Source organism: Phyllostomus discolor, chromosome 6 (assembly GCF_004126475.2).
Source record: "Phyllostomus discolor isolate MPI-MPIP mPhyDis1 chromosome 6, mPhyDis1.pri.v3, whole genome shotgun sequence".
NCBI lineage: Eukaryota > Metazoa > Chordata > Mammalia > Chiroptera > Phyllostomidae > Phyllostomus > Phyllostomus discolor.
Window position 1 is genome coordinate 14991248 of NC_040908.2, and position 25418 is coordinate 15016665.

Here is a 25418-nt window from a genome sequence, read left to right on the forward strand (position 1 = left end):
CATTTTTAAAAGATGAGCTGCTGACAGTTAAACTCTGAAACAGAGTCCAATAAACACCCAAAACTTCTGGCTTCTCTTGCAAAACCAGAGGCTTTGAAACCACTAAGCCAAAGCTGAGTATCAGCTGCCCCTCTCAGGAACTGCTTGAGCAGCCCAACTCGTGTCGCCATCCCCTTGTGCAACATTCTCTGCTCTGACTCCAGACACTTGTCCACAGCCTCGGCTGTGTGGTGTACACACAGTACATGTGACCTGTTGGCATGAGTACTGCAATTTGTACTCTTGCAGTAGTACAAATGCAAGAGTTTGCAAGTTCTTGAGTGATGGTAATCTTTGTACAGGTCCAGGTCATGGAATCCTTCCTTCTGGTTAGCTCTTGCATGAAAAGCAAAGAAATTAATCATTGTAAATTAAAAAAAATGTAAACTGGAGGATGACTTATTAAATGAACATAGTATTTGCAAAGAAGGAAGAGGACCTTTTATAGTAAGCTGCTAGTTAAGAGTGTCCATTCCCAAGTACGTTTTATTTCTGGGTATATTTGTTTCAGAGTTCCCAGCGATCAAAACAAGTGCAGTGGCAGGTCTTTTCTGTGTGGGTAAGACGACTGGGTTCCTGCAGCCTGCACGCTGACCGCCGCGATGAAGTTGGACCTCCGGAGCATTTCCTCCATGGACAGACTGGGGTAGTACGCCAGGTAGAAGGCCAGAGCTCCCACAAAACTGTCACCAGCACCCTGTAATTAAAAGTACAGTTGTGGAGGTAAGCGTGTAGTCATCTTTCCCCCAAACTTGTGTGTTTAAAATATTTAGGTACCGTTTTGTTTTAGAACAGTTTTAGATTCACAGAAAAGTTACGAGGCTATGACGAGTCTCCGTATGCCCCACACCCAGTTCCGTCAACATGTTACCGTGGTAAAGCGACACGACCAAGGAAATACTAGCGAAGTATTGTGAGCTGGACTCCACACTGCGTTTGGGTTTCACTAGTTTCGCCGATGATGTCCTTCTGGTCTAAGACCTCATCCGGCATTGCATACTACACTTACTTGTCATGTCTCCTTAGATTCCTGTAGGCTGTGATAGTTTCTTAGGTGTTCCTTTTGTTTTTTTTTTTTTATGACCTTGATAATTTTGAAAACTGGTCAGGTATTTTGGAGAATGCACCTTCACTGGGATTTGTCTGCATCTCTCAGAGTTAGACAGTGGTTATGGTTTTGGGGAGGAAGACCACAGAGGTGCAATGTCATTCTCATCACGTCATAGCAAAGGGTGTGTCCTGTCGTCATGACTTATCACTGATGTTGTTCTCAGTCACTTGGCTAAGGTAGTCTTGCCATGTTTCTCCACTGTAAAGTCACTTTCACCCCTCTTCTCACACTGCCCTCCTTGGAGGCAAGTCACTACGTGTGGTCCACCCCCAAGGGGTAGGGAGTTATGCTCTACCTGCCTGAGGGTGGAGAATCTGCATAAATTATTGGGAATTCTCTATTGGAGATTTCTGTCTTCCCCCCTCACTTATTTATTCAACTGTATTTATATCAGTATGAACTCATGGATATTTATTCTTTGGGTTATAATCCTATACAACATTATTTATTTTGTTGCTCGAATTGTTACAGCTTTGGCCACTGAGAGTTCTTTCAGTTAGCTCTGTGTTCCTTGACATACCCCCATCATTTTCTTTTTTTTTAGTGCTTTCTTATTATCTGACATTAGAAGATGTTCCAGGCTCATCTTGTCTTGTATGTTCTCTGTGCTAGCCCTAGAATTAGCCATTTTTGTATTAAAAATTAATGCAGAAAGTGGTGAGACCTGTTCAGATGTTTGTAGGTCACTTGAACAGAAAAGACAATCTAGAAATAGATCCACAGACACATGGTCAACTTACTTTTTAACAAGGTAATTTGCTGGAGGAGAGGGTAGCCTTTCAACAAATGGTGCTGGGACCATTGGATATTTATATGCAAAAACATGAAACTTTACCTCACACCATACACCAAAATTAAGTCTAAATGGACCATAGACTTAAATGTAAGACTTAAAATAACAAAACTTGTAGAAGAAAATATAGGGGAAAATCTTTTTAACTTTGTAGATTTCTTAGGACAACAAAAGCATGAAACACTAAAAAAATGAATAAATTGGACTTTATCAAAATTAAAAACTTTTATCCTTTAAAAGACTATCAAAGGACAAGCTACAGACTGAGAGGAAATATTTGCAAAACATATCTGATAAAGGATTCTTATAACTGACTAATGTAATCCAATAAAAATGTGTAAAAATTTGTAAAACTTGACACGCAAAAAAAAAACGTGTAAACAGATACTTCAACAAGAAAGTATACAGCTGGCAAATAAGTATATAAAAAGATGCTCAACAGTATTAGACACTAGGGAAATGCAAATTCAAAGTAATGAAACAATACTACCTAGTCATTAGGAAGATTCAAACAGGAAGGACGGAAAATACTGATTTGGAATAGAAGTGGAACAACTGGAACCCAGACTTTGTTGGAATATAAAATGATACAGACACTTTGGAAAATAGTTTGGCAGTTTCCTAAAAACACTTAACACACATTTATCATACTCTTAGGTATTTATCCAAGAGAAATGAAAATATATATCCACCTGATGGGAATGTTTATAGCAGCATTATTTATAATCACCCCAAATCTGAGACAATCCACACGTCCTTGAACTGATGAGTGGGTAAACAGGCTGTGGTACGTCCACACGAGGGAATACTACTTGGCAATATAAAGGACTGAAATGCTAATACAACAATGCAGATGAACTTTAAAAAGCATTACACTAAGTGAAAAAGCCAGACACAAAAGACTATATATCATATTGTATCATTGCATTTATGAAATCCTAGAAGAGGCAAGAGTGTTGTGACAGAAAGCAGCCCAGGGGCTGGAGACTGTCAGTTGCAAAGGGGCCGCACAGGTACACTTCTGGGGTGATAGGAAGTTCTGTTTTATGATCGTGGCGGTGGTCAAATGATTGTATACATTTACCAAAACTCATTGACTCATACACGTGAAATGGTATCTGAAAAATACATACCAGTAAAGCTGGGTTTTTAAGAAAGGTGGGGGTGGGGGCACTGAGTCATGCAGGAGCAGGAATTTTGAAACGGTGGCAGTATTTCTTAAGTGCCCTGGGCCTAGTGCGTGGCTGATAATAGGCATCGTGTGGGCCTGGCTTATTTAAGTGCTGTGATTGGCATACTGTAGCCTACCTGTCCTTATATGGAGAGCCCTACTTCTACCTTGCTTCTGCTAAAAATGTTTCCCTTCCTTGTGGCAGTGTGGGCTCTCAAATCAGATTCGTATTTAAATCTTGGCTTTGTCACTTAGTAGCTTTGTGACATTGGGGAAAGTTGATGTAAATTCCTTGTGACTTAGTTTTCCTATAAACAAAATGAAACTGTTAACATCTCCCTCAGGTATTTTGTGAGTCTATCGTTCCCTGCTCCTCAGTCTTCCCACTCAAAAGCAGTTAACAATGGACACATGTTGCCGCCTTACTCCCGTGGCCTCCCGTGCTCTTCTGCACCCCTGCCCCACCTGCTGGGCACGTCCATTCCGTTCCATCGTTGGTTCTCTCCCTGCCCTTCCCCACCCCACCTTGTTCTGCCAAGTCCCCTCCCCCGGTGTTTGCATGCGGTCTCCAAGCCAGCGATTGCCAGTCTTCCTGACCATCTCTCACTCGTCCATCCGCAAGACCCTTGCCTTCCTTTCTTTAATGGGCCCCGTTCTTTTCTGTTTTCCCAGGGCACCCCATTTTGCCACAGCTACTCATAACACTTCAGCCACCTTCGTGTTCGCCCCAACAGTCCCCATGAGAAGATGTTTTCTATTTTGTGTCTGTCTGTGTAGATCCAGGGGCATGATTAAATGCTTAAGTGTACTTCATGAGAGAGGTGCAATTAGGTTGACCCATCCACAAAATGGAGCAGTGATTTATCTAAGAGACGGATTCCAAAAGTAGGTAAGTTGTTAAGACCCCATTAAAAGTTATTAAGAATCCATGGGTCTATACTGATATTAAATAAATCAATGAAAAAAATAAATAATGGAGAAGGGAAAACTCATCCTTAAAGGAGACTGTCAACTAGTGAATACAGAAGTTTGAAAATCGGCACATGGCGACTATCATAGTAACAACTAATTCAGGCAAGATCGTCAGTGGATGCATTGGGACTACTGGATGTAGGTTTGCTGAAGGCAGAATATTTGCAAGGTCAGATGTATTTCCCCACAGGTTCCCTATTAATAATGAAGTGAAAAAGAGTAGCTCTACAGTGGCGAAACCTGGGGGGCACCACCTTGACCAGGTGATCAGCATGTCAATAACGAGAGAAGCTGACACTGCGTGCTCCCCCCGTGGGGCCTGGACAAGGACGTAAGGTTACTTGGATAGTATTCCCGCCCAATATGCATAACGAGCTTGGGTCATGAGAAGGCATCAGACTGACTTAAACTGAGAAAAAGTCTGCAAAAACAATGAGCTTGTGCTTTTCAAGAAATCTCAATATCAAAGAACACAAAATGGGCGAGGACCTGCTTTGTGTTAAAGGAGCAGCATAAGAATGAAATGCAACACATAGTCTTGGACTGGCTCCTGGACCAAAACGATCGTAAAGAACATCACTGAGCTGTGCACGTACGATTAGTTCAGTGTCCAGGTCCCTGAATTTAAGTATGTTGTGGTCTGTGTCCTTGTTCTCAGGAGATCGATCCTGAAGTATTAGAAAGCACAGCGTCAAGATACCTGCGACTTACTCTCAAATGGCTCATCATAAAAAAGTGTATTTGTGTATTTTGAGAGACAGCAGTTAAACAAATGTGGCAAAATGCTAATGATTGGCGAAACTATGTGAAGAGAATATCGGAATACTGCAACTTTACTATAACTTTTACTTTTAAAAAATTAAAAATTTTATTAAAGGAAGTGTTTGGTAAAAGAAATTTAACAAAAGTTTTCAAGATCAACATCAGTCACTCTGTGAATTTTCGGATTGGCCAGCTGCAGCCTCTGGGTGATTTCCCGTCCTTCCTTAGTTAACTAAGCGGACATCTGCCGTGGGTGGGAGGGCAGCGCACTGACGGAAGCTCTCCCCGGTGTTCGGGGAGGCCCACATCATCAGGGCAATTTCCGGTTACAGACTCGGCAGTGACACCCACCTGAAAGTTAAGGAGACCGGGAGCAGCATTGGTAGCTCTGGCAGTGACTGCAGAGAGCCTGAGGTCTGGGACATTGGTGGCAGCATTGTTGTGACGGCACCCAGTGCCCCATGCCAGCAACACAACTGGTTGCTTTGGTCTACCAAGGGCCTTGACTGAGGCAATCCCACATGTGAAATGCTTCTGAGGGGCTGGAAATCCTGAGTAGCTCATGTCTTGATGACCCCCAGCTAGTCCTCAGCAGGGCTACATGCTCAACTGACTCTCCGTTGCCCAAGTCTCCGCCTTCTCACCTGCACAGGTGGGGCTGGGGGTGAGTCCCATAGTCCTGTCACCAGGAGGGCAGCAGTTGGTCCCCTGAGTCCACAACCACAGAGAAGTAAGGAGGCTCCTGGCTGGTGCGCCATCAGCCCAAGGACGTGAAGACCAGTACATGCTACCTTAAAAGTCACATTACTTCACACAGTGGAAAAGCTCTTTGAGATTTAAGCACGAGAGGGGTGGAAAAGTACTACGTGTGGCACCTTCACAGAGGAGAAAGGTAAGGGCGGAGTGAACTTGTACTGTTGGCTCTGCATCAGGAGGCTGCAGAGCTGGGTACTTGAATACACACGCAAGAATGACTTCACTTCGTCTTTATAGTGTCCTCCCCCATGAAACTTGAAGGTCACAGGTCATCAGGGGCAGAGCTGCCGTTTGCACCCACACCCAGCTGATCCCAGGCTCTGTTCACACGGCACCCCGTGGCAAAGGTGGGAGGCAGGCAGGCAGGGAGGAGAGAAGGCAGGACCTGAAGCTGAAAAGAATCTTCTTCCCTTTGAATATCTCACTTTCCTTTGCACTTTCCTGAGGACACTTAGGACACTACTGTTCTGAGTGCAGGCCAGGCCTGCGTACAGTCGGGGCACCTTGGGAACTCTTGGAGGGCTGAGACCACACCGCTGTCCTCTCCGTCTCTCCCCCTGTGTCACTCAGTGCTTTGAGTTGAGCTGACCTACTGGTCCTAGCTGCACCGTGTTCTCTTCCCCTGCTCTCTTCCAAGGTGGCCAGGTGACCCTCTCTGAACCACATGTGGCTTTCTTTGTCCGTGACAATGGAGGTTAGGTTGCCACAGCCAGACTTACTTGTCATTCTCATTGTGTTGAATCTGTTTATACCGCGGGGCTTTCAAGTGCCAAAAAATTACTCGGTTGTTGATTCACATCTTCACTATAACTATTTTTATACATAGGTATAATTTTTTTTTAATGGAAAGTGCTTTAAAAGTGGAAGCAGTACTGTATCACTGTGATTTTCCTGCAGGTAAAGTACTTTCCAATCAATCATTCTCAGAATAATGGAATAGTTCTCATTGATACGACGTGATGGTTTTAACCTTTTACTGAAAATGATTTCTGTGCCAAAGGGGGTGATGGCATAATTCATCTTCCTTCAATAGAAACACCCTTGTGACTGCTCTTCATTGTCTTCTCACAATGACTTCCTCTTAAGGAAGAGCTGCGCTCACAGAATGGATGTGGCATTCTGAGATCCCTGCTCTCCCGAGGGCCTCCTTGCCCCTGGGTCCTGAGAAGCTCTGGTCTGTGGCGCCGGGAGAGGTAGTGGGCGTATCGATGGAGTGAAGAGACAGCAGAACACGCCCTGTGCGGTACTCGAGCCCTCTGGCGGGGTAGCTGGGTGGGTGGAGGGGTTGAGGCGCTCTGCAGGGCTGGCGGGGCAGGGATGATACTCACGAGAGGCTGGTAAGAGGACCCTGAGGGGAGAGCCTGAGAGGGGGTGCCCCTAAGGACAGTACCCACCTCACCGCTGGGACCTGAGGCTGTGTTGTCCTGGGAAGGCTGGTCGCTCATTTCCCTTCTCCTCCCTCTCAGACCATCCTCTCTGCTCTGCTCCCCGTTCCCTCCCACTGCGCCTTGCCTGCCTGGAGGCCTTGACCATGACCAGGGGTCTGCCCCCTCACCGAATCTGTCTGCTCACATCCCAGCTCTTAGGGCTCCGCTCTCTGCTGAGAGACAGGAGCACACTGATAGACCTCGTGGGGCTGGCAGTAAACGCTGGGGACGCCGCCAGTAAAACGGCTGATGGCGCCACCCTAACGGAGCACACCTACGTGCTAATCCAAGTCCCGGGGGTCCCCATCAGCCCTTCTGTCTGAGTCTGCTCAGAGTCAGGCTCTCTGGTGGGTGCTGTGCATGTTCCCACCCCTAGTGCACAATGACCGTGGAGGCAGGCGTACGTGGGGCTGTGGTGCACGGTTATGCCCGGTGGTTCTACGCAAGGGCACCCAGGTGAGGGGTGACCGTGGGCCTGCAGGCCACGCTCAGCTCACCAAGCTGTGTGCCGGTCCGGAGGGGCACCTTCTTTTAATTTGCACAAAGTGCCACAGAGACTGGCAGCAACTCTGGGGATTCCTAGGATTCAGAGGTTGAATAACTTGTCCAAGGTGAAAACAAAGGTGGTAAGTGGCAGAGTGGCAGTCAAAAGCTGTACCAAGGACATCTGTGGAAACCCAGCACCAGAGCAGGTGGAGACGCTATTTTGGGAGAGAGAGAGACTGGGCTTTTGGCTGCGGCTCAGGTTTTCCTGTGTCCCCGTGGGAAGGGCTTATGTTCTCTGCAGTGAAGACCCTGAGTCTAATGGTGTCCCTCTGTGTGGGGCCCTGTTTTCCTCTGCGTGCTGGGGCAGGAGTAGAGAAGACAGTGGGAACTCGAGCTGCCCTGGGCAGGTGTGGGGGGACAGTGGGGGTGCGAAGGCAGTGCAGGTTTTGAGAAAGAATACTTTGGATGAACAGCCAGAGTCCACCGTGGGTGAGGAAGGGAGGTCAGGAGGGGTTCAGCGGGTCAGGAGACAAAGGAAGGGGCTAAGGACAGTGAGAACGAGTGTCGGAAAAGAGGAGAGAGAGCTGGTGGCGACCAGAGCAGGATGTGAGGTTCACCCCCACCGACCTGAAGCAGGGCCAGGTCCTGACCATTTCCTGGGAGTCGTCATGGGAGGGCAAGGCTGGGGTGGAAGTGAAGAGTCACTGGGGGTCAGGGCGGCTAGGAACTACCAGATGTGGTGAGTTCATCTTCATGGTGTTGGATGTAGCACTGGAATGGGAAGAAAGTGGTGACGCAGAGGCCAGAGTCTTACGTAAACAGGATGATCCGAAAAGGAAGCCAGGCTTCACAACTGAATTGCATGCACCGCAAAGATATAGGCAACTCTACGGGAGGGTAGCAGAGGGATGCCCAGAAGCTTTGGGATCAGGGGCAGCTTTCGCCTTCAAGGGCTGTGTGGGGAGTTGGGGATATAAAAGAGCTTGCTTTTAAGGAATGGGAGAGCCGGGGGGGCTTCTAGGTGGAAGGTTTAGGAGGGACAGAGGCACAGAGCAGTAAGGACTCCCCTGGGTCCCTGTGTCCCTCTGACCTTCCTTCTTTGTCTCTGTCACAGGTCCCTCTTCCTCCTCCTGCACCACTGAGGTTGGTGTTCCCCTGGGTTCTGTCCTTGGTCCACTGCCCTTCTCATTCCCCATAATTTCTCAGGTGTCTCAACCACTATGCGGTTCTAGTTTAAACTGTTAGGAATACTCATCATAGACATAGCCCAGGCTCTTGTGTGTCTTCAGAGTCACCAGCCTCATGCACTCTAACTCAACGTGCCTGCATTGAACTTGTAACTACCTGACACGGGCTGCTGCTTACCTTTTCAGTTTGTGGCACCCACACACTGAAAATCTGGGCATCTTCTGAATATCTCTCTTCCATATACCTAATTAACCACCAGCTGCCACATTTAAATGTAAACATTTCTCCAGTCTGTCCTCTCATCTCCATCCCTACTCCCACTGCGCTCCTTCATGCTCACATCACCTCTGGAGGTCCACGTTAACCTTCTGACCGGTCTCCCGGCCTCCAGTCTGGCCCCTTCCAGTCCACTCTTGACACTACTGTACACATGGCCGGCTCCCCTCCAGGCCTAAAGCTCTCTGAACATTTCTCATCTTTCTTAGGATAAAGTTTTAGCTCCTTAGCACGGCACAGGAGGCTCCCTAGCCCACTTTCCCAGTTTCATCTCTTCCAACTCATGTATTGAATTTTGGGTCTCCATTCATGGAGATATATCAGCTTTGACTCTTCCCTAGACTAACTTCCGAGATTCGTCTCAGGTATTAACTAAGTCAACACGTGTTTGCTGACTGGCACTCTACTGAAAGGGCTGTGTTTCCCCTGACCCCATGAGCTGGGTTGGGAACCCTCCTAGATGCCCCTGCCCTCCTCCTCAGCCCCCGACAGGGAGCACACGCTGTCCAGAATGCCCTGTGGGAGGGATAACAATGAGACAGACCTGTGAAAGTCCTAGTTTGCCAAATTCCAGATGATAGAGAAATGGATGAGTAAAGTGTGGTTGGGGGAAAAAAACCCATGTGATGAAATCCCCAAGGTAAGATGCTGCCAAGCGGCTACAGATCTCAGATAATCTTGCAAGAATGATGTCATCACCAGGCTTCATTTGTTAGGAATCTGTACCCACACTGGATGACTCATCACCAAACTGCTGAGGGACCCTAACGGTTAAAGCCCTTGCATTCCTCCTCGATGTCTTAACGCATTCCATCCGACAAGTATAGACCACTTTCCTTTCTTTTCAAAACCTCTCCCTACGCAAAGCTATCCAAAGCCTGCACTGTGGACCTGAATTCCTCAGCCAGGCCTGTGGTTTCAGAGTCCAGGGAAAAGGCAAACGGGGTGAAACATGGCTAAATCCCAAGCTAACGTTTTCTCCATAAAAAAAGGCTATTGCAAGGGGTTCGGAAAGGCAGAGAGAGCGCCGTCAGGCCGCCAGGGTGCCCACTGCCGTGCACCCCGTGCAGGCAGGGCCCAGGCGGCCCGCCCTCACGCCTGCTCGGTTGCAGGTCCTGCTCTGTGCCTGCTCCCAGGTTCTGCGAAGGGGCCTTCTGCCTTGTTCCTGTCTGCAGGAGGGGGAGGCACGACCATGCGACCATGCAGCTGGGCCTGGGAAAGTAAAAGTCATTCTTTGTCCTCCAGGGGCCAGTCAGGGGCAGGCAGGAGACATGGTGTCACGACCCTTGGGGAGGCAGCACAGAGGGAAAACAAACAGACCTGGCTTTAAATCCTGCCTCCTCCCCTTTCTGTTAGCTGGGTCGTCTCCTGAGAACGGGAATTCGTTGTCTGCACACCCACAGCGAAGCCCCTCTGTGCACAGCTGGGAGAAGTGTTTTTCTCCACTGGGAACGTGTTTTCTCAACTGGGACACTGCAGTAAATGGTTTGGAATGAGACGGACCTGAGTTCAAGCCCTGATTTCACCCCCCTGACAAGTTATTCAACCTCTCCGTGACCTGTGAGGCAGGGCTACTGTAAACACTGAATTAGAAAATGCACGTAGGTGCGGAGGCCTAGCCCAGTGCCTGCAGCAGAGCTGCCGTCAACAAAGGTGGGAGAGACCCACGGTGTCACCTGGAGGCCCTTTCGCTTGCTAACCATGTTTTTGAAAATGAAAGCCCATGACCTAGGTCAGAAGGGACCAGGTGAGGGTTCCAAGAAACAAAGAAGGTCAAGATTCTAGGGCGTGATCCTGTGGGTGTCAGGGCAAGGGGTTTATGCTGTGACTGGCCTTGCGTTCCCAGCTCAGAGTGGAAGGATGAGGGCATCCAGGAATGCTCTGGCAGCCAGGAGGAGGCAGAAGAGGCAAGGCAGCGTCCAGTAGCTTCTGATTGCAAGGGAGGCCCGGCTGCAGAGTCGCAGCAGTGACCGTCTGTGTGTGCTAGGGTCTCTGAAACCCACTCCTGTGCGGGGCGGGGGAGGTACTTCATGAGACCTTTACAGAGGTTTTGAGTAGGGCATTAAAGAAATGTCACGTGAACAGTATAGAAGTTCCTCCAGTCGGTGCAAGACTGGGGAAGCCTGGTAAACTCATGCTGCGTCTGAGGTAAAGGAACAGAGGGGGAAGGTCGAGCGAGGCTTCGGGGAGAGGCCTGGGCGGGAAAGGGCCGGGGGACAGCCTGGGCGAGGGAGACCCGCCGGCCGCGTGGGCCGTGTGCCTCCACCCGTCGGGCTGCTGCCCAGGGAGACAAGGTGGTGGCGGCGTCTGGAGGGCGGCAGCCAGGCTGAACAGATGGTGTGGGGACAATGCGGTTTTGGAGGACATTCTCTAGTTGTGCTGGAAGCTGAAGTTGGCTCTTGTCCTGGTAAGTGATGGACATCGGGCCACCTGATCCACCCTCGCTGTGTGACTGACCTCACCACCCATTCAAGTGTCAGCAGAGGGAAAGGCCCTGCCTAGACCCTTCATTCCGCCCAGGGCACGCATCCTCAGCGGGGGCCGTGTGTCCCCACGGGGCAAAATTCATTCCTGCAGGGAGATAGGGGGTGGTGGCGAGAAAAACCTTTGATACGACAGTTTGTGGCTCTCCAAAGAGCCACAGTACATAAACAGAGGTAAATAGATGATAGACAGACAGACAGACAGACAGACAGAGTATCTGTGGTATTCAAGTTTCATGGGAGAAGAGAGTAATTATGAAAAAAAAATCTTAAAAGGCTCCTCAAGTTGGGTGGTGACTAATGAAAACAGGCTGAGAAACAGTGAGGCAGGGCCTCACGCCCCATGGCACCGCCAGTACCGGGGGCTGCTGTGAGTTACGGAGCCCTAACCGGCAACCTCTCTGTCGCAAGGCACCCTGGGCACTTGCTGTCTTTCCACTGAGCCAGAAATTCCTACATCCCCTGGCCAGTTCCTCTCCTGTTTACCTCAATCTCCAGTCTCCATGGCCACCAGTAAACCAAGGGCAAACCCACGCCCTGGAGTGAGGACTTTCACAGGGAGATCAGCACTCTGGGGCCGAGCCTGTCTCCTTCCCAAGGCAGGAAAGTGCAAAGGGTCTGTCTCCCCTAGGCAGACAAGACGGATACGCACACCAGGAGATACAACGCTGCTTACACAAGACGGGAGGTCGCTGTCACGACTCACGTCTGATTATTTCTATCTTCTCTTATCAGCTCATATTTAGATCATAAGGATGAGATCACATCCTTCCCAAACTCAACCTTCCAACCTTCCCCAAACAGACCATTTTAGGAACATCAGAATGGACAGTGAGAATCTACTTTTCTTATCATTATTGTGTAAGTGCTGTTGACTTTTATTCTAAACAAGTCTGTAGGGAACATGACAAATCATATTGCATCTTAAATGTCAAGGACTTTGGCTTCTATTACTAAGCCATCTTAATTTATTACATTTAAATTTCTATAAATTAAGCCACCTTAATTTATTACATTTAAATTTCAATTATGCTGCGTTTGCCTGCTTTTAAAATACTCTTGTGATTAAAAGAAAGCAAATATTTTCTGTCTTATATTTCAAATGGTCGCTAATTCATATTAATCAAGCGTGGAACTGCACGCAGTGACGTTTTGATGTGCTTTTATTTCTGTCTTTTAAATAGGCATAATGTTTTCCATGGCTCTACAACTTATCAGCTATTTGAGTAAAAACCAGCTTTATTGAGATATAATTCACACGCCATAAAATCTGCCTGTTTAACGTATGCAGTTCAGTGTTCTCTAGTGCATTCACAGGGTTGAGCAATGGGCTCACAGTCTAACTTTAGAAATCTCACACGCCCTCCCCAAGAAGCCTTGTACCTATTAACACCCCTTCCTCCTTCCTTCCCTCTGCCCCCAGCTTGGGAGCTGCTAATCCCCTTTCTGTCTCTGCAGTATGATTTGTCAAATGGGCACACACTTTTGAGCAAAATCACTGCATAGTCTAATTCCATAATTAACCAACAGCTTATTATTCCACAACCGACCAATAACTTAATCATAATTAACCCATGAGATTCATACCTAATCTCTTGATTGTTAGCTGGTGCTTCTCGTGAGACGTGAAGCTGATGCTGGCCGGGCGGGGGCTGCTTTGTCACTAAAACTGCACTCCCAGTGAGCACTGAGGCAACAGAGTTAGCCCCCTTCCTGCCCAGGTATGTTCACTGAATACTCTATAAAGTCTTTAGGTTAAATTTTAAATGCACCAGGAGCTCGCCGTGTAAGAATTCCTGTGGTGGAGTTGTTTGTAAAGGCTAACCTCTAAGGTAAAACCCACCCACATTCTTCTCAAGCACAGACACATTAACTGGTCTGGCTCGTAAATCTCGAGTTCCACGGATTTGGTTTGCTTGAGGGATTTTCTTTTCTTTAAAAAATTTTAAATTAAATTTACTGGGGTGACATCGACTAATAAAATTATATAGGTTTCAAGTGTACCATTCTATGATACGTCATGTGTATATTGCCTTGTGTGCTTACCACCCGAAGTCCCGTCTCCTTCCATCACCAAATGTTTTCTTTGTGGTCCTCTCTGCAATGATTAATATGTGGCAGTGGGCACCTGGCTTCCTTGTTGAAGGTCGTGACTCCCTCGCACGGGGCCGGAAGGGGTGGTGTAGTACAGACTCACTCCTACTGTGTGGCAAGTTCTGGGCACGAGAGCTCCAGTGCCCACACACGTCTGTCCGTAACGACCGTCACGAAGCTTTTGGAGGAAACGGCATGCCAGAAAATGGGTATATGTTTCCAGCCCCTTGTAGCTGCTAGCCAAGCAGTGGTTTTCCTGTGGTAATACCAGATAAACCGGCAGGCTGAAGCGGCAGAATCCGAGGCACATCGACCAAGGCGATGATGAGTCAGTCACTGTATAGACAGAAAGGTGGATCTGGCCAGGGAAATTATAACCCTGCCCTGACATAATGCTCCGACTACCAGAATCCTGTCTCCAGAATGACGTGACTTTCACTTGTTCTTGGTGCTTTCTGGTTTACAGAGCGGTTTGCAGATGGGTTTCACTTTGAATCTCATTATAATCCTGAGAGGTAGGTAGGGTGAGAAATCAAGTGTGAGAACCTCTCTCAAGGCCATGGCTAGGTGGCAGGGCTGGGACCCCTCGTGAAGACCAGCCTCCATTAAAGCAGCCCTCCATAGAGGCCAACTCTGCTCACGAAGATTTTGAAACTTCTTTTTGGGTATACCTTTCAAGTCTGGGGCGCACCTTTGGCTGTCCGCAGTAAGGGCGATATTTCATCTTCTAAGACGTTCTCAAACTAGAGAGTGCTTCAGAATTGCCTAGAGGGCTTGTTAAACCGCAGACTGCTGGGCTCCACCCCCAAACTTTCTGATCCCTTAAACCTGGGGTGGGGCCCGGATTTGTTTCTAATGAGTTCCCAGGTGGTGCTGATACTGCTGGTCCAGGGCCACACTTTGAGAACCACAATCCTCAAGAATTCATTTCTGGAAAGAGCGAATCCTTTCAAACCTAGTCTAGTGATTAAGGTGGGGGATTGAGCTAGGGAATTCCACGATTGGCAAAGACAGTGGGTGACGAGAAAGCCAGTTCTAAAGGAAATTCCGATAAAGAGCCCCTCAGAAGGTTCCGGACAACGGCCGTTTGGACTAAATGTGAAGCTTCCCACCACGGCTTCTTTAAAGGGGGGTGCAGCCCCGGACGTGCGCTGAAGAACTCTTCTCCTGAGTCAGGTTTGTAGGAGCACCTTGCACAGTGGTTCCTGGTGAGATGCTCACTACCGGGCTTTTATTTTCCAGCTTTAGAAAACGAAAAGAAGCCTCGGAGATGACACTCGCACTAGACAGAAGCAGGATTAAGGAAGAATTAGCAGCTATTCCCAGCAGCCGAACTAGTCCCACTGGTGCTGCTGTGGGGGTCCTTCCTATTCTGCCGTGTGGTAGGTGTGGCAGATTAGGGGGAAACTTGGACTCTTCCTACCCTGACTGTTCCATTGAGATTAGAGTGGAAAAAGTGAAAAGATCTAATTTTGGATGCCAAAGATAAACACGCAACATTTTATGGGGGAAAAAAATCCAGCAAAAAAGGTGCTTCAGCTGGGCGTCAATCCTTCGTGTCACAGCAGGGGAAAAAGAGGCGGAGGGCTGCCTAAATATTGGTTCTAATTTTATTTTCAAATCTACATTACATTAAACTCTCCTTGCACTCCTCTTTAATTTACAGCAACTGCTGACACAAATTGATGTGCCTTCTCTTCTTTGACATCAGTGTTTCTCTTGAATTATGCATTTCCACCTGAATGAGGCTCGTGGGGCTAAAAGCCTTCTTTCATTTAGATGGATGGAGCAGAGGGGCCAGTGGGGGGGTTGAGTACAAAATCGAAGGGTTGGGGGGCACGATGTATGTGTGGGGTGACATTGCACTGCCCACAAAGAGTGTAAGTGGTATTAAAAAATGAAACTGGTCTTTCAATTTTCAATATATTGATTAAAATTCAACTGCCAGAGAACAAGAAAAACCCTACCAACCTTCATCCCAGAGCTGCCAGATTCCTCATTTATTGACACCCAGGAGTATTTAGTATCATTTGTAAGAGTACCGATGAGCACAATAACTGTATCACTTCAGTTTGATCTGAGACTGAGTCAGAGGCAATGAAAACCACCAGCTCGCTACAGCGTGCCTCGCCCTCCCCGACCACGTGAATGTGCATGGTTGTGGTGTCCGCCTCAGAGGTCAGCGCCAGGGACTGACCAGGCCCCACTACTGGTGACAAACCGGCTTATGGTCTAAGTCAGCCGGTGGTCCGTGTTAACAGAGGTCATTGGCTGGATCCATGTGGACGCAGCTGAGGTCAGCACTCAGCGTCTCAGGGTCCACTCCAGCTTCTGGGTTTTGGTGGGTTCTGGGCTGGGCTGGCCAGTCGCACCATTCCTGAAAAGGGGCATTTTGATGAGGCTGTTTTGAGCTAGTACTTGCATCCACGTGACCACGTGAAAAATGTAGACATATTGTCTCACATCACTAAATCACACACAGAACAGGCATCCTAACCCCACCCTATTATGCACCTCACGCCACCCTGGGCCCAAGCCTGCGCTTCACCCTTTGAGCAACCCTCCGCCATCTCTGAAAACTCTGCATTTTAAATCTGTACCCCTCGCCCGCCCCATCCCAGGAGTGGGAACCGACAGGGCAAAGGACTGCTTTGTACATTGCTTGGCAGTTTGGAAAAGAGGAGACTTTTATGTTTTAGTTATAATAATTTATTGTAAGAAATGTTCTTGGATCAATAGGGCCACACAAAAGCCCCTCTATTCTAACTCTCTGGATGAAACCGGCTGTGCCCAGCAGCCGTGTCGTGATGTCACTTTTCCTCAGTACGGCTCCTGCTTGACCGGTGGTTGGCCAGCCTGAGGAACGCGTGGGGTCTACTGTCAGCCTGGGGTTCGGCCCTGCCCCGGCAACTTGGGAGAGGATAGGCCATGAGGCCAGGAGCCCGTCGGGGGCAGCCCTCGCCCCTCTTCAGGTTCAGGGGCAGGGCGGACATGGCTCAGCGGGCGCCGCTCTCAGCTGCCACCCCCTGCCCTTCCGTCTGGCTGGCCACAGAGAACGGCCTGTGAAGGCTTAGCCCTGGTTACAAACCCCACTCCGGCCACAGTGCCTGTGGTGGGTTAATTTATTCTATAATTTAAAGAATTCCATTATTAACGAACGAGCAGCAGAATCCTGAGTATGAGCTAAAACTGGAATTAAAAAGGCTCATTCTTCAGGCAATATTAATGGAAGCTTTGTATATCAAAAACTTTATATATTGGTGAATAAATGGCACTTCAAACTAGAATGTCTGTTAGTGATTCACTGGGTTCTAAAGACGGGCCCTGTCTTCTGTGGTCAGTGATCTTTCTTCTTTGTGGCTCCACTGTTCTAGGCAGAAAACAGTTAATCCAATATGATTTACCATCTCACAAATGATTCTGCTAAAATATTTTCTGCCAAATATTCATCTTCTAACAGCTGCTTTTTTTTTATTGCACTGAGAGGTACTTGAAATAAAATCATTGTTCTCTGTGAACATTGCATGCTAAATAATAAAGAGCTAACAGATTATTAAACAGCAAAGGCATTTGATAATATTAGCACCAACCACAGGTTCCACTTCTGCTGATGCACAAAATTTTGGGCAATTAGTCATTGCACAATATTGTATTTATATCCTTTTTGCTTGAGCTGTTAGGCCACAGATTCAGCAGGCAGTTGCTGTTCTAACAGGGCTCTCTGGGTTATTTATAATGTTCTGCTTCCTCACAGTTGCTGCTGCCATCCTGGCTCTTGGGCCAGGTCTGCTCGGTCAAAATGCAGGCAGGAGCTGAGCGACTGTTCTGGGAACCTAGCTGCTGAAAGTGGCGTGGAGGGTTCACAACAAACGGGGCATGCCTTGGCTGGAGTACCTGGTGTTTCTGTCTGCATGACTCAGATTCTTCACATACTGGCTCACTTGTCCCTTCACTGGGGGGACAGCGTGTAGTCACGTGAAGGCTGTGTTTCCAGCAGGAGTGAGCGAGAGTGTCTACGGCACAGGCGGTAGGGAGGGTGAGATATCAGAACTAGCAACACGTTGCAAGAGAGTTTTCCTTCAAATATTATTTACTTTATGTGCAGGATAAATGTCTGCTTCTAATGCTTCTCTGTTGCATAGATCAGTGATTCCCCAAAGCAGCAGCCAGGAACCACCTGAGCATCATTTCATTTCATCTCATCTTTTTTGGTAAATTACTTCCTGTGCCATCTGCAGAATCACTGATGATACGAACCGTTCCTAGTACGAGTAGATGTTAGCTCTTAGGTGAGTCAGGGCTGAAAAAAATGCCGAGAACCACTGAGACTCGTAGAAGGATCTACTTGCTTTGACCGTGAAATAAGCATCTTACTTAGGCCCCCTCCCGCACCTTTTAAAAAAGGAAATGAGCTACCAATGTGTCCTTTGAATTCTTAAGAGTTTCCAGCCCACTTCTCAACATCCCCGTTGTTTCCGCTAGTCCAGGCTGCCATAACCTCTCACCAGGTCCGTGCATCAGTCTGGACACGGTTCTCCTGCCCTCACTATTGTAATCTCCAATTTATTCTCCACACCACAACTGTGCTAATCTTTTTATAGAGGACGAGTCTGACCAAATCTCCCCCTGCCCAAACCCTTCCATGGTTCCCCACTGCCCTCAGGACAAAGTGCAAATTCCCCTTTGCAGCCAGTGACGCTCTCCACAACCCATCCCCGTCACGGCTTCCCCGCTCTTCCTTGCACTCTAAGCTTTCCCCAAGCAGAACAGCCTGGAAAGGCAGGAACGTGACTTGCTGTCCTGGCTCCGAGCTGTCTCATGAACTGCTGTCTCTGCTGGGTGACCCTTGAGCAAGCGGACTCTTCCTCCAGCTCACCCCCTTCCCTTGCCCTCTCAGAGCGGGTGGGCCCCCAGCGGCCCCGCAGGTGCACCCCCCTCCCTGCACTGCTTCTGACTGCGTGGGCTACGAACTCGTCTGGACTGCAGCTCTTTGTGGCCAGGGACTGTCTTGTCACCCCAGGGCGCGCCTGCTGCTTGGCAGGCGGAACATTCAAATGAAGTGTGCTGAATAGATGAGGTCATACTGGGGTGCCGTTCACCCCACTTTGCCATACTTTCCCATACTTTCCCACAGGGTTCTTTTCCACTTCTGAAAGGACTCTTTTCAGGGCCAGAGGGCAGTTTCGTCTCGTTACCCACGGATCCTGACTGCGGACAAACCCTGTGTAGTTTTCTCTCGGGCAGAACGTCCAACAGAGCGGACACACATTTGAGAAGTCAGCAGGTAAACACAGAAGCCCCCCGAAGTCCTGGCACCTGAGGCCCTCACTCAGGAACACACCCCCCTCTGCCCGTCTGGGGCGCCTGCTGCCCTGCCCTCCACGGCTCTGCGGTTCCCTTCTTCGTGGCTTGAGACCAGGGAGGAGAGAGGATGACAACCCAGTTAATTTTTTTAAAAGACAAGAAGAATAGAAAAGAGAGGCTCTAACATACACCTAGTAGGGCTTCCAGGAGGAGAAGATTGAGAACATAGGGGAGAGGCAGTAATGAATTGGTTCAAGTTGCTCGGAGCTGACGAGAAACACACACACTGAGGCGCAGGAAGGGCAGGGTCACGCGCAGTATAAATGAGAGTGGGTTCCGATCCCGACTCACCGCGGCAAAACTGCAGCAAAACTGCAGCATGGCGAGGACCAAGAGAAATCCCTACAGAATAATTCTATTCTTCTGTTCAAATGGCCTCCAAGCGAGGTGCTGATGTAGGCTGCCTCTTCACAGCACTAAGCACCTTAAGCAAAAAGGCATGTTGTGTTTGTAATGTTTCATTTTCTAAAAACTACCTGAGGCAGAAATAGCAAAATGTTAGGAATGTGCAAAGCTGGGCGGTGGATCAATGAGTGTTCATGATATTTTTCTTCATACTTTTCAGTGTAAAGAATTGAACTGTTTCATAGTTTTAAAAGGGGTGAAGGCAGGCAGGCAGGCAGGCAGGCAGGCCATCCCGCCGGCCTTGGGACCGCTGAGGGGAGTGGTAAATGTAAGGATTTGCTGGGAAGCATATTCACTCACAAAGTGATCCACACAAATCAGAGCCCCACACGCCAAGACCGAAAGCTCGAGAGAAGACTAGGTGAAGGGAAACGTTTTCCTAACTGGGAACAGAATGGTTGTGGGGAAGTCATCTAGCGAATGTAACCATTTTTCTTTTCCCAAATGTGGTTTATTTTGAGCAAGGGAGGATAAGGATATAAAACCTGCAGGTTCTAGAGAATCTTTTAGGGAGGACGTAACCCAGCTGACCCCTGGACCCCCTCCCCCCAGTCACATAGCTTTTCAGAGCCTGTCCCGCAGCAGAGAGCACTCCTGCGGTTTTCAAAGGAATGGAAGCGGCAGGACAGTGGACTAGTCACCTCTTTGAACTCTGCCCCACAGTAGCACATTATACTCACACACGTGTGTGCACACGGGTACCTGGCATTCACAGTTTAGCCACACAGAGCCCATCGACACAGGATACATCACTGAGTTACGACATGCACACCTTCACACAAAGGGCAGACAGATGTTCGGCCAGCTAGGAACTACGCCTGTTTTTTTCCCTTCCTCGCCCACCTCTATCCCCAATGGGCATGGAGGGCAGTGGGCACGGCTCCAGCTCCCTAGGCTCTACAGGTTGGTTCCAGATGGTTTTCTCGCCTCCTCGTCCTTTCAGGTCCACCCAGGATGCACCACCACACAGTGGGGACCACTTAGAAGACCTGCAGTTTGGTCCCGGCAGCTCTGCTCCCGAGAGCAGCACTGCAGCGCTGGAGGAAAGCTGTCAGGAGCGCCCCCCCCCCCCCCCCCCCCCCGCCGTGGCATCCGGCTGACAGCTAGGACACTTAAGGAGTGGGGCTGAGGGGTCCGAAGCAAAGAGAAGTCTCAGTCATAGGTGGGCGAACAGGCTGCCACAACCGCATACCATTGCTTCTTACCACATTGTATGCGGGAAACGTATTTATGTGTTTTACGTGGACTGGTAGTAGAGCGCTCCATAAAGACTACCCGCAAACAATGTGTTACCGGAATGACGGTTTCCTGTCTCTCCAATCGGGTGCTGCTACCTAGGCCCCCAGGACGCTAAGTCTAGGTTTAGATTCTGCTGTCTTGGCTTTTGCTAAGGTTTAAACAGTTGTTGTCTCCCCTACACCCCATCTCCACCCTCTTCTCTACTGCTGCTGCTCTTCTTTTCGTCTCTGGCCATATCTGGGTTCTGAGGCAGGGCCGGGACCCCAGGTACGTCCTCGGGAGCCCCTGGGGCGTGCGGCCCTGGGCACACGTACGTGCGTGTCCAGGTCTGGCTCAGGGACAGGGCTCCAGGAAAATGGAAAAAACAGCCTCATAATTGATCCCGTTTCAGTTCCTCAAAGTGAGGATGACATTTCTGGTAAGCAGTTACAATTAGATTGTTAGGACCCTGTGTTTTCCACTGATCACATGCAGGATTAAGAAAGATAATTTGAAATATTTAATTCTGCCTGATTAGCTGGTAAATGAGGTGCTCTGCTGAGGTGGAATTAATGTAATAGAGCTGATACGCCCCCCCCCGCCCCCCGGGGCATGGCAGATGCCTGGTGCCTTGTCCGTCAGTCTCTAGCAATCGCCTTGTCCTCTGTCCTTTCTGTTTAGTCAGAGAACTTCTCGTTGTCTTCATCGTTTCCGGCAGCTGGAGGCAGCAGTTTGCACAGGCACCTTGTCTGTTATTGACACCATCCCTAAGGCGAGGACGGCAAGTTCAGAGCCTTGCTGGGTTCACTTTATTTCATGATGCCAATTTCAGAGATGTCATCTGCCCTCTGGAACTTCTTCTTCTTCTTCTTCTTCTTTTTTTTTTTTTTGGGGGGGGGGGCTGGCCTTTCTCTGACTATAGGTAAAAACAATCTAAGGATATGTTTTAAAATAAGATAGTAGGTAATTATGTTGTTCTCAAATCATTAAAAAAAAGAGCCCTTTTAATCTGAGACTTAGTCTTTCCCTTGGCATATGCAATGTAGAATTTCAGGACTATGAGGACCCTCTGGGTCTTCTGACCCCCGAGAACACTAGGGCTCAGTGAGGCTGCATTATCTTACACACACGCCTGTTAATTTTCTCCAAAGGAACGAGATCTCTCTCGTTATTCCAGGAGGGCCCACTGATATATGCAAAGCATTGTATTAAGCAGTGGGGCTGCCCAGAGAGAACTCTGAGCTGGACCTTGAGGATGGCTGAGAGTATACCAGGCAGGAAAGGAGTGATTTTTCTTCCCTTAAACTTCAGAGATAGTTTAGGAACGCTAAGAAAACAGAAACTACCTTTCCCTAGCCTCTCTCATTAGCATTTCAGGCTCCTATTTACAGAAGTTTAATGAAAAGATGATTTGGTTGTATTCTCTCAGAGTGGTACACCTCCCTTCTAGGTCTGGTCATTCAATGTCAAGAAAGCATGAGTGTGATCCTTGCCAGAACCTGTGATATCTGGACTGGCATGATCCTGCCACACCACTGCCCATGCAGTCAGCTCCCTGCTCTGCATAGGAAGATGCTGGAGTTGAATGGCAGTGGGACCTGGGCTTCCTGCCAGTAATGTGCAGAGCCAAAGTCATCCCCACTCTATGTAATGGTACCTGTTACTCCCAAATGATCCAGGGAAAGCGAACAATCAGACACAGAGGGACCTACTAATGAGAAACAACACAAACTGAGCGCTTACGTGTGCCAAGCACTGTTTTTAGGGCTACACATGGGTTATTGCATTTAAATGAGGCTGCACTGTACTGCACAAAGCAAGCAATGGCTTTGCGAGATCTGGCAGCTTCCGAAGATCTAGACAAATGGAGCAATTACAAAAGCATCTATCATGACGAGTGACAAGGAAAGTTGGTGCTGGAAGGCCAAACAGGAGAGATTGAAGGGTAGGCAAATTGCCACCAATTTAAGAGGCAGAGTAGTGCAGTAGAGAGTGCACTGGGTGTTGGAAAAGGGCAGACAGACAGACAGACAGACAGGCAGACCCAGAATCAATTCCTGGCTCTGCCAAGTTTCCAGCGGCATGACTCTGTGGGCAGGCTGTTTCCTTCCCTCTGCAGTGGGCATTCACCCCTCTTGCAGGGCAGTTATGAACATGTGTGATAATGCGTAAAGAGTCCAGCCTAAGCGCCTGGCACAGAATAGTGCCTGCTTTTCACTATTAGCCAAAGAATCCTCATTTCCAAGAATCTGTAAGAATCAGGACTTTTAGAGGTCAAAGGTGCCTCAGAGATCACCCACTCCAGACACATCGCATTTGGATGGACAACCTATTTGCCCACAGCAGCCTGCTAGTTAATGGCTAAACCAGGATTAGAACTCAAGACTTCATCTGCCCTTACCCACCGGGACCCATGATTTCCGTTAAACCATATGCAGAACACTCAAGATATTTCATCACATAGGTCATTTAGGCTGATCTTGTTAGTTCACATCTGATTATTTTCTCCTTGCAGAACAGCTGATTTTTCTGTATTCACTTCAGGTCACTTTTGAAACACACTTATTTGCTTTCTTGCATGGGTTAGTCCGCTTGGGCCACCATTACAAAATACCACAGCCTGGGGGGATAAACAACAGAAACCTATTTCTCATACTTCTGGCAGCTAGAAGTCCAAGATCAAGGTGCTGGTGAAGCAGGTTTCATTCTGAGCCCCTTCTCCTGGCCTGCAGGTGGCCCATCTTGCTGTGTGCTCACATGACCTCTCCTGTGAGTGCACACTGCACCCTGGTGCCTCTCTTATAAGGACATTCATCCCAAGGGCTCCATCCTTATGACCTCATTTACCCTTAATTCCATCCTTATAGGCCCCAGCCTCCAAATATAGTCACACTGGGGATTAGTGCTCCAACATACGGGTTTTGGAGGGGACACAATTCAGTCTGAAGGACTGCATTACCTATGTCCCTTCATCTCTCATGAACCATTCCATTTAGGTCTCTTTCAAACATGAGGTTCCTGAATGATAAACCACGTGAACTGCTAAGTACCTAAACATGAGGCATCACCGTGGCCTGGCCCCTTTCCCAACTCCTCCAGGGCATCAGTTAGACCAAGAAATGTGTCAGAAGCGAAAGTTTAGAGCATTCAATGCATTATTAATTGTGAGAGCGAGGACTGAAGAGTTAAACTGAGATGCAGAAGCAGACCCATTCAGAACGAAAACTCAAACATAAGTAAAGTTTCTCTGAAGATCTACTGTGCTTTTGAGTCATGAACAGAAAGTGCAGCTTTGACATTTATTCTGATATTTCCAAGGGAAACTGAATAAAGTAACATATTTTTGAGGGAATCATTTTTTTAGAAAGAGTAAGGAAAAAAAGCTGTTAAAAGCATGTGGTGAAATATCCAGACCTAAGGAGGCTCAAGAGCCCTGGCTCGGACGGTAGCGTTGGTCTGTTTCTTTGCATCAAAAGACCCTTCATTCAGAAGTCACCTGAGGTCAGAGGGACTCAGCCCACACGTACAGGGCTTCTGCCTGCCCGCGAGGTTCTTATGAGGGCAAGAGTGAACCTCAGCCAGTCACTGGCTCCTTCGTGGGGATAGTGCCCAGCGCACCTTTTGAGAAATATCATCCATCTTATTTTGCTAGATGTGGTTCTGAATAGTTTTTTGCTATGTCCCAAAGTCATATTTACTCCAAATTTCAAAGTAATACATGAAAAATACAGGGTTATGGAAAAACTCAAATAATTCAGAAGAGTACAGAGTAGAATATAGAAGTTCTTCTTTACATGAGTAATAACCATAAGAGTTTGGTGGGTTTTGTCGAGATTTTAAAATATGCTTTTACTTACATATAACTAGAATTATTTTAAAATAAAGGGCACCATGCTGTTATAATTTGACTTCCTTCTACTGATGATTATGTAGATCTGTCTGATTACTATTTGGTTATTACAAACAAAATAAACATTCTTGTATAAGTATTTATACACGTGAGCATTTCTGCAGGATAGACTCTTAGAAGATTTACTGGTCAAAGGGAAAGCCTATTTTAAAAAGTGGTACTGTTGATTTGCCCTCTGAAAACTTGGCATGAATTTATACTCCCATGAGAATAACATGAGAGCACATACTTTCCAATTTATTTGGACTTTGACATTATCAATCTTTACTTTTTGCTGACCTGATGGGCAATAAAGGGGAATTGCACTGTTATTTTGATTTGTGTGTTCCTGATTTCTTGTGAGGTTGAACATTGGCTCATGTCTTTATTATTATTTTTTTGTATTTCTTCTTCAGTGAATTGCCTATTGACATTAATCCAGAGACATATTTGATTTTTTTTTGAGTTGTGGAGGCTTCCCATAATTACACATAGTAATCTCTGCTATTGCAAATATTTAATTTTTCTGTGAATAAACATTCTTTTAATAGATACTCATGAGTGAATGTGTATGGACAAATGTGGAAGGACTTAACTAGAAGGGTCGCAGTGGTCACATCTAAGTGGTAGGGTCATGGGTATTTGACTGTCTTCTTTGTAAAGACCTTTCTGTGTTGTCTGCTTTTTTCTCCCCTTGAACACTAAGCACGTATTAAATTCATGGGTAGAAAAACCGCCCTATAGATTTGTAAGTGGGGTAAAGGTGATGAAGGCTTTCAAGACGCTTCTAAAAGAGGATTTCTCAAGGTACTTTGAGTAGTGGCACTATCAATAGATACTTAATCCTCCTAAGATCCAAATTTGAAGGAACAGCACTTACTTCTTGGATAATAAATTGATATGGTAGTCCAAATTAGCCTTATCACTTTACAGTTACCTCTTCTGCACCAAGAGTCCACCACTCTTTACCCACAGTGCTTTACC

At 47.7% G+C, this 25418-nt stretch overlaps 1 protein-coding gene across 1 annotated transcript in view; it reads right to left on the minus strand.

Annotated features, from left to right (window-relative positions):
* Nucleotides 1-457: 457 nt before the first annotated feature.
* The window catches only part of RBKS (ribokinase), a 78081-nt gene continuing 53120 nt past the window's right edge, over nucleotides 458-25418 (minus strand). Inside the window, exon 8 of the mRNA XM_028516220.2 lies at nucleotides 458-736. Within this exon, the coding sequence (XP_028372021.1) occupies nucleotides 563-736 (174 nt within the window). The 3' untranslated portion in view covers nucleotides 458-562. The remainder of the gene's footprint in view (nucleotides 737-25418) is intronic.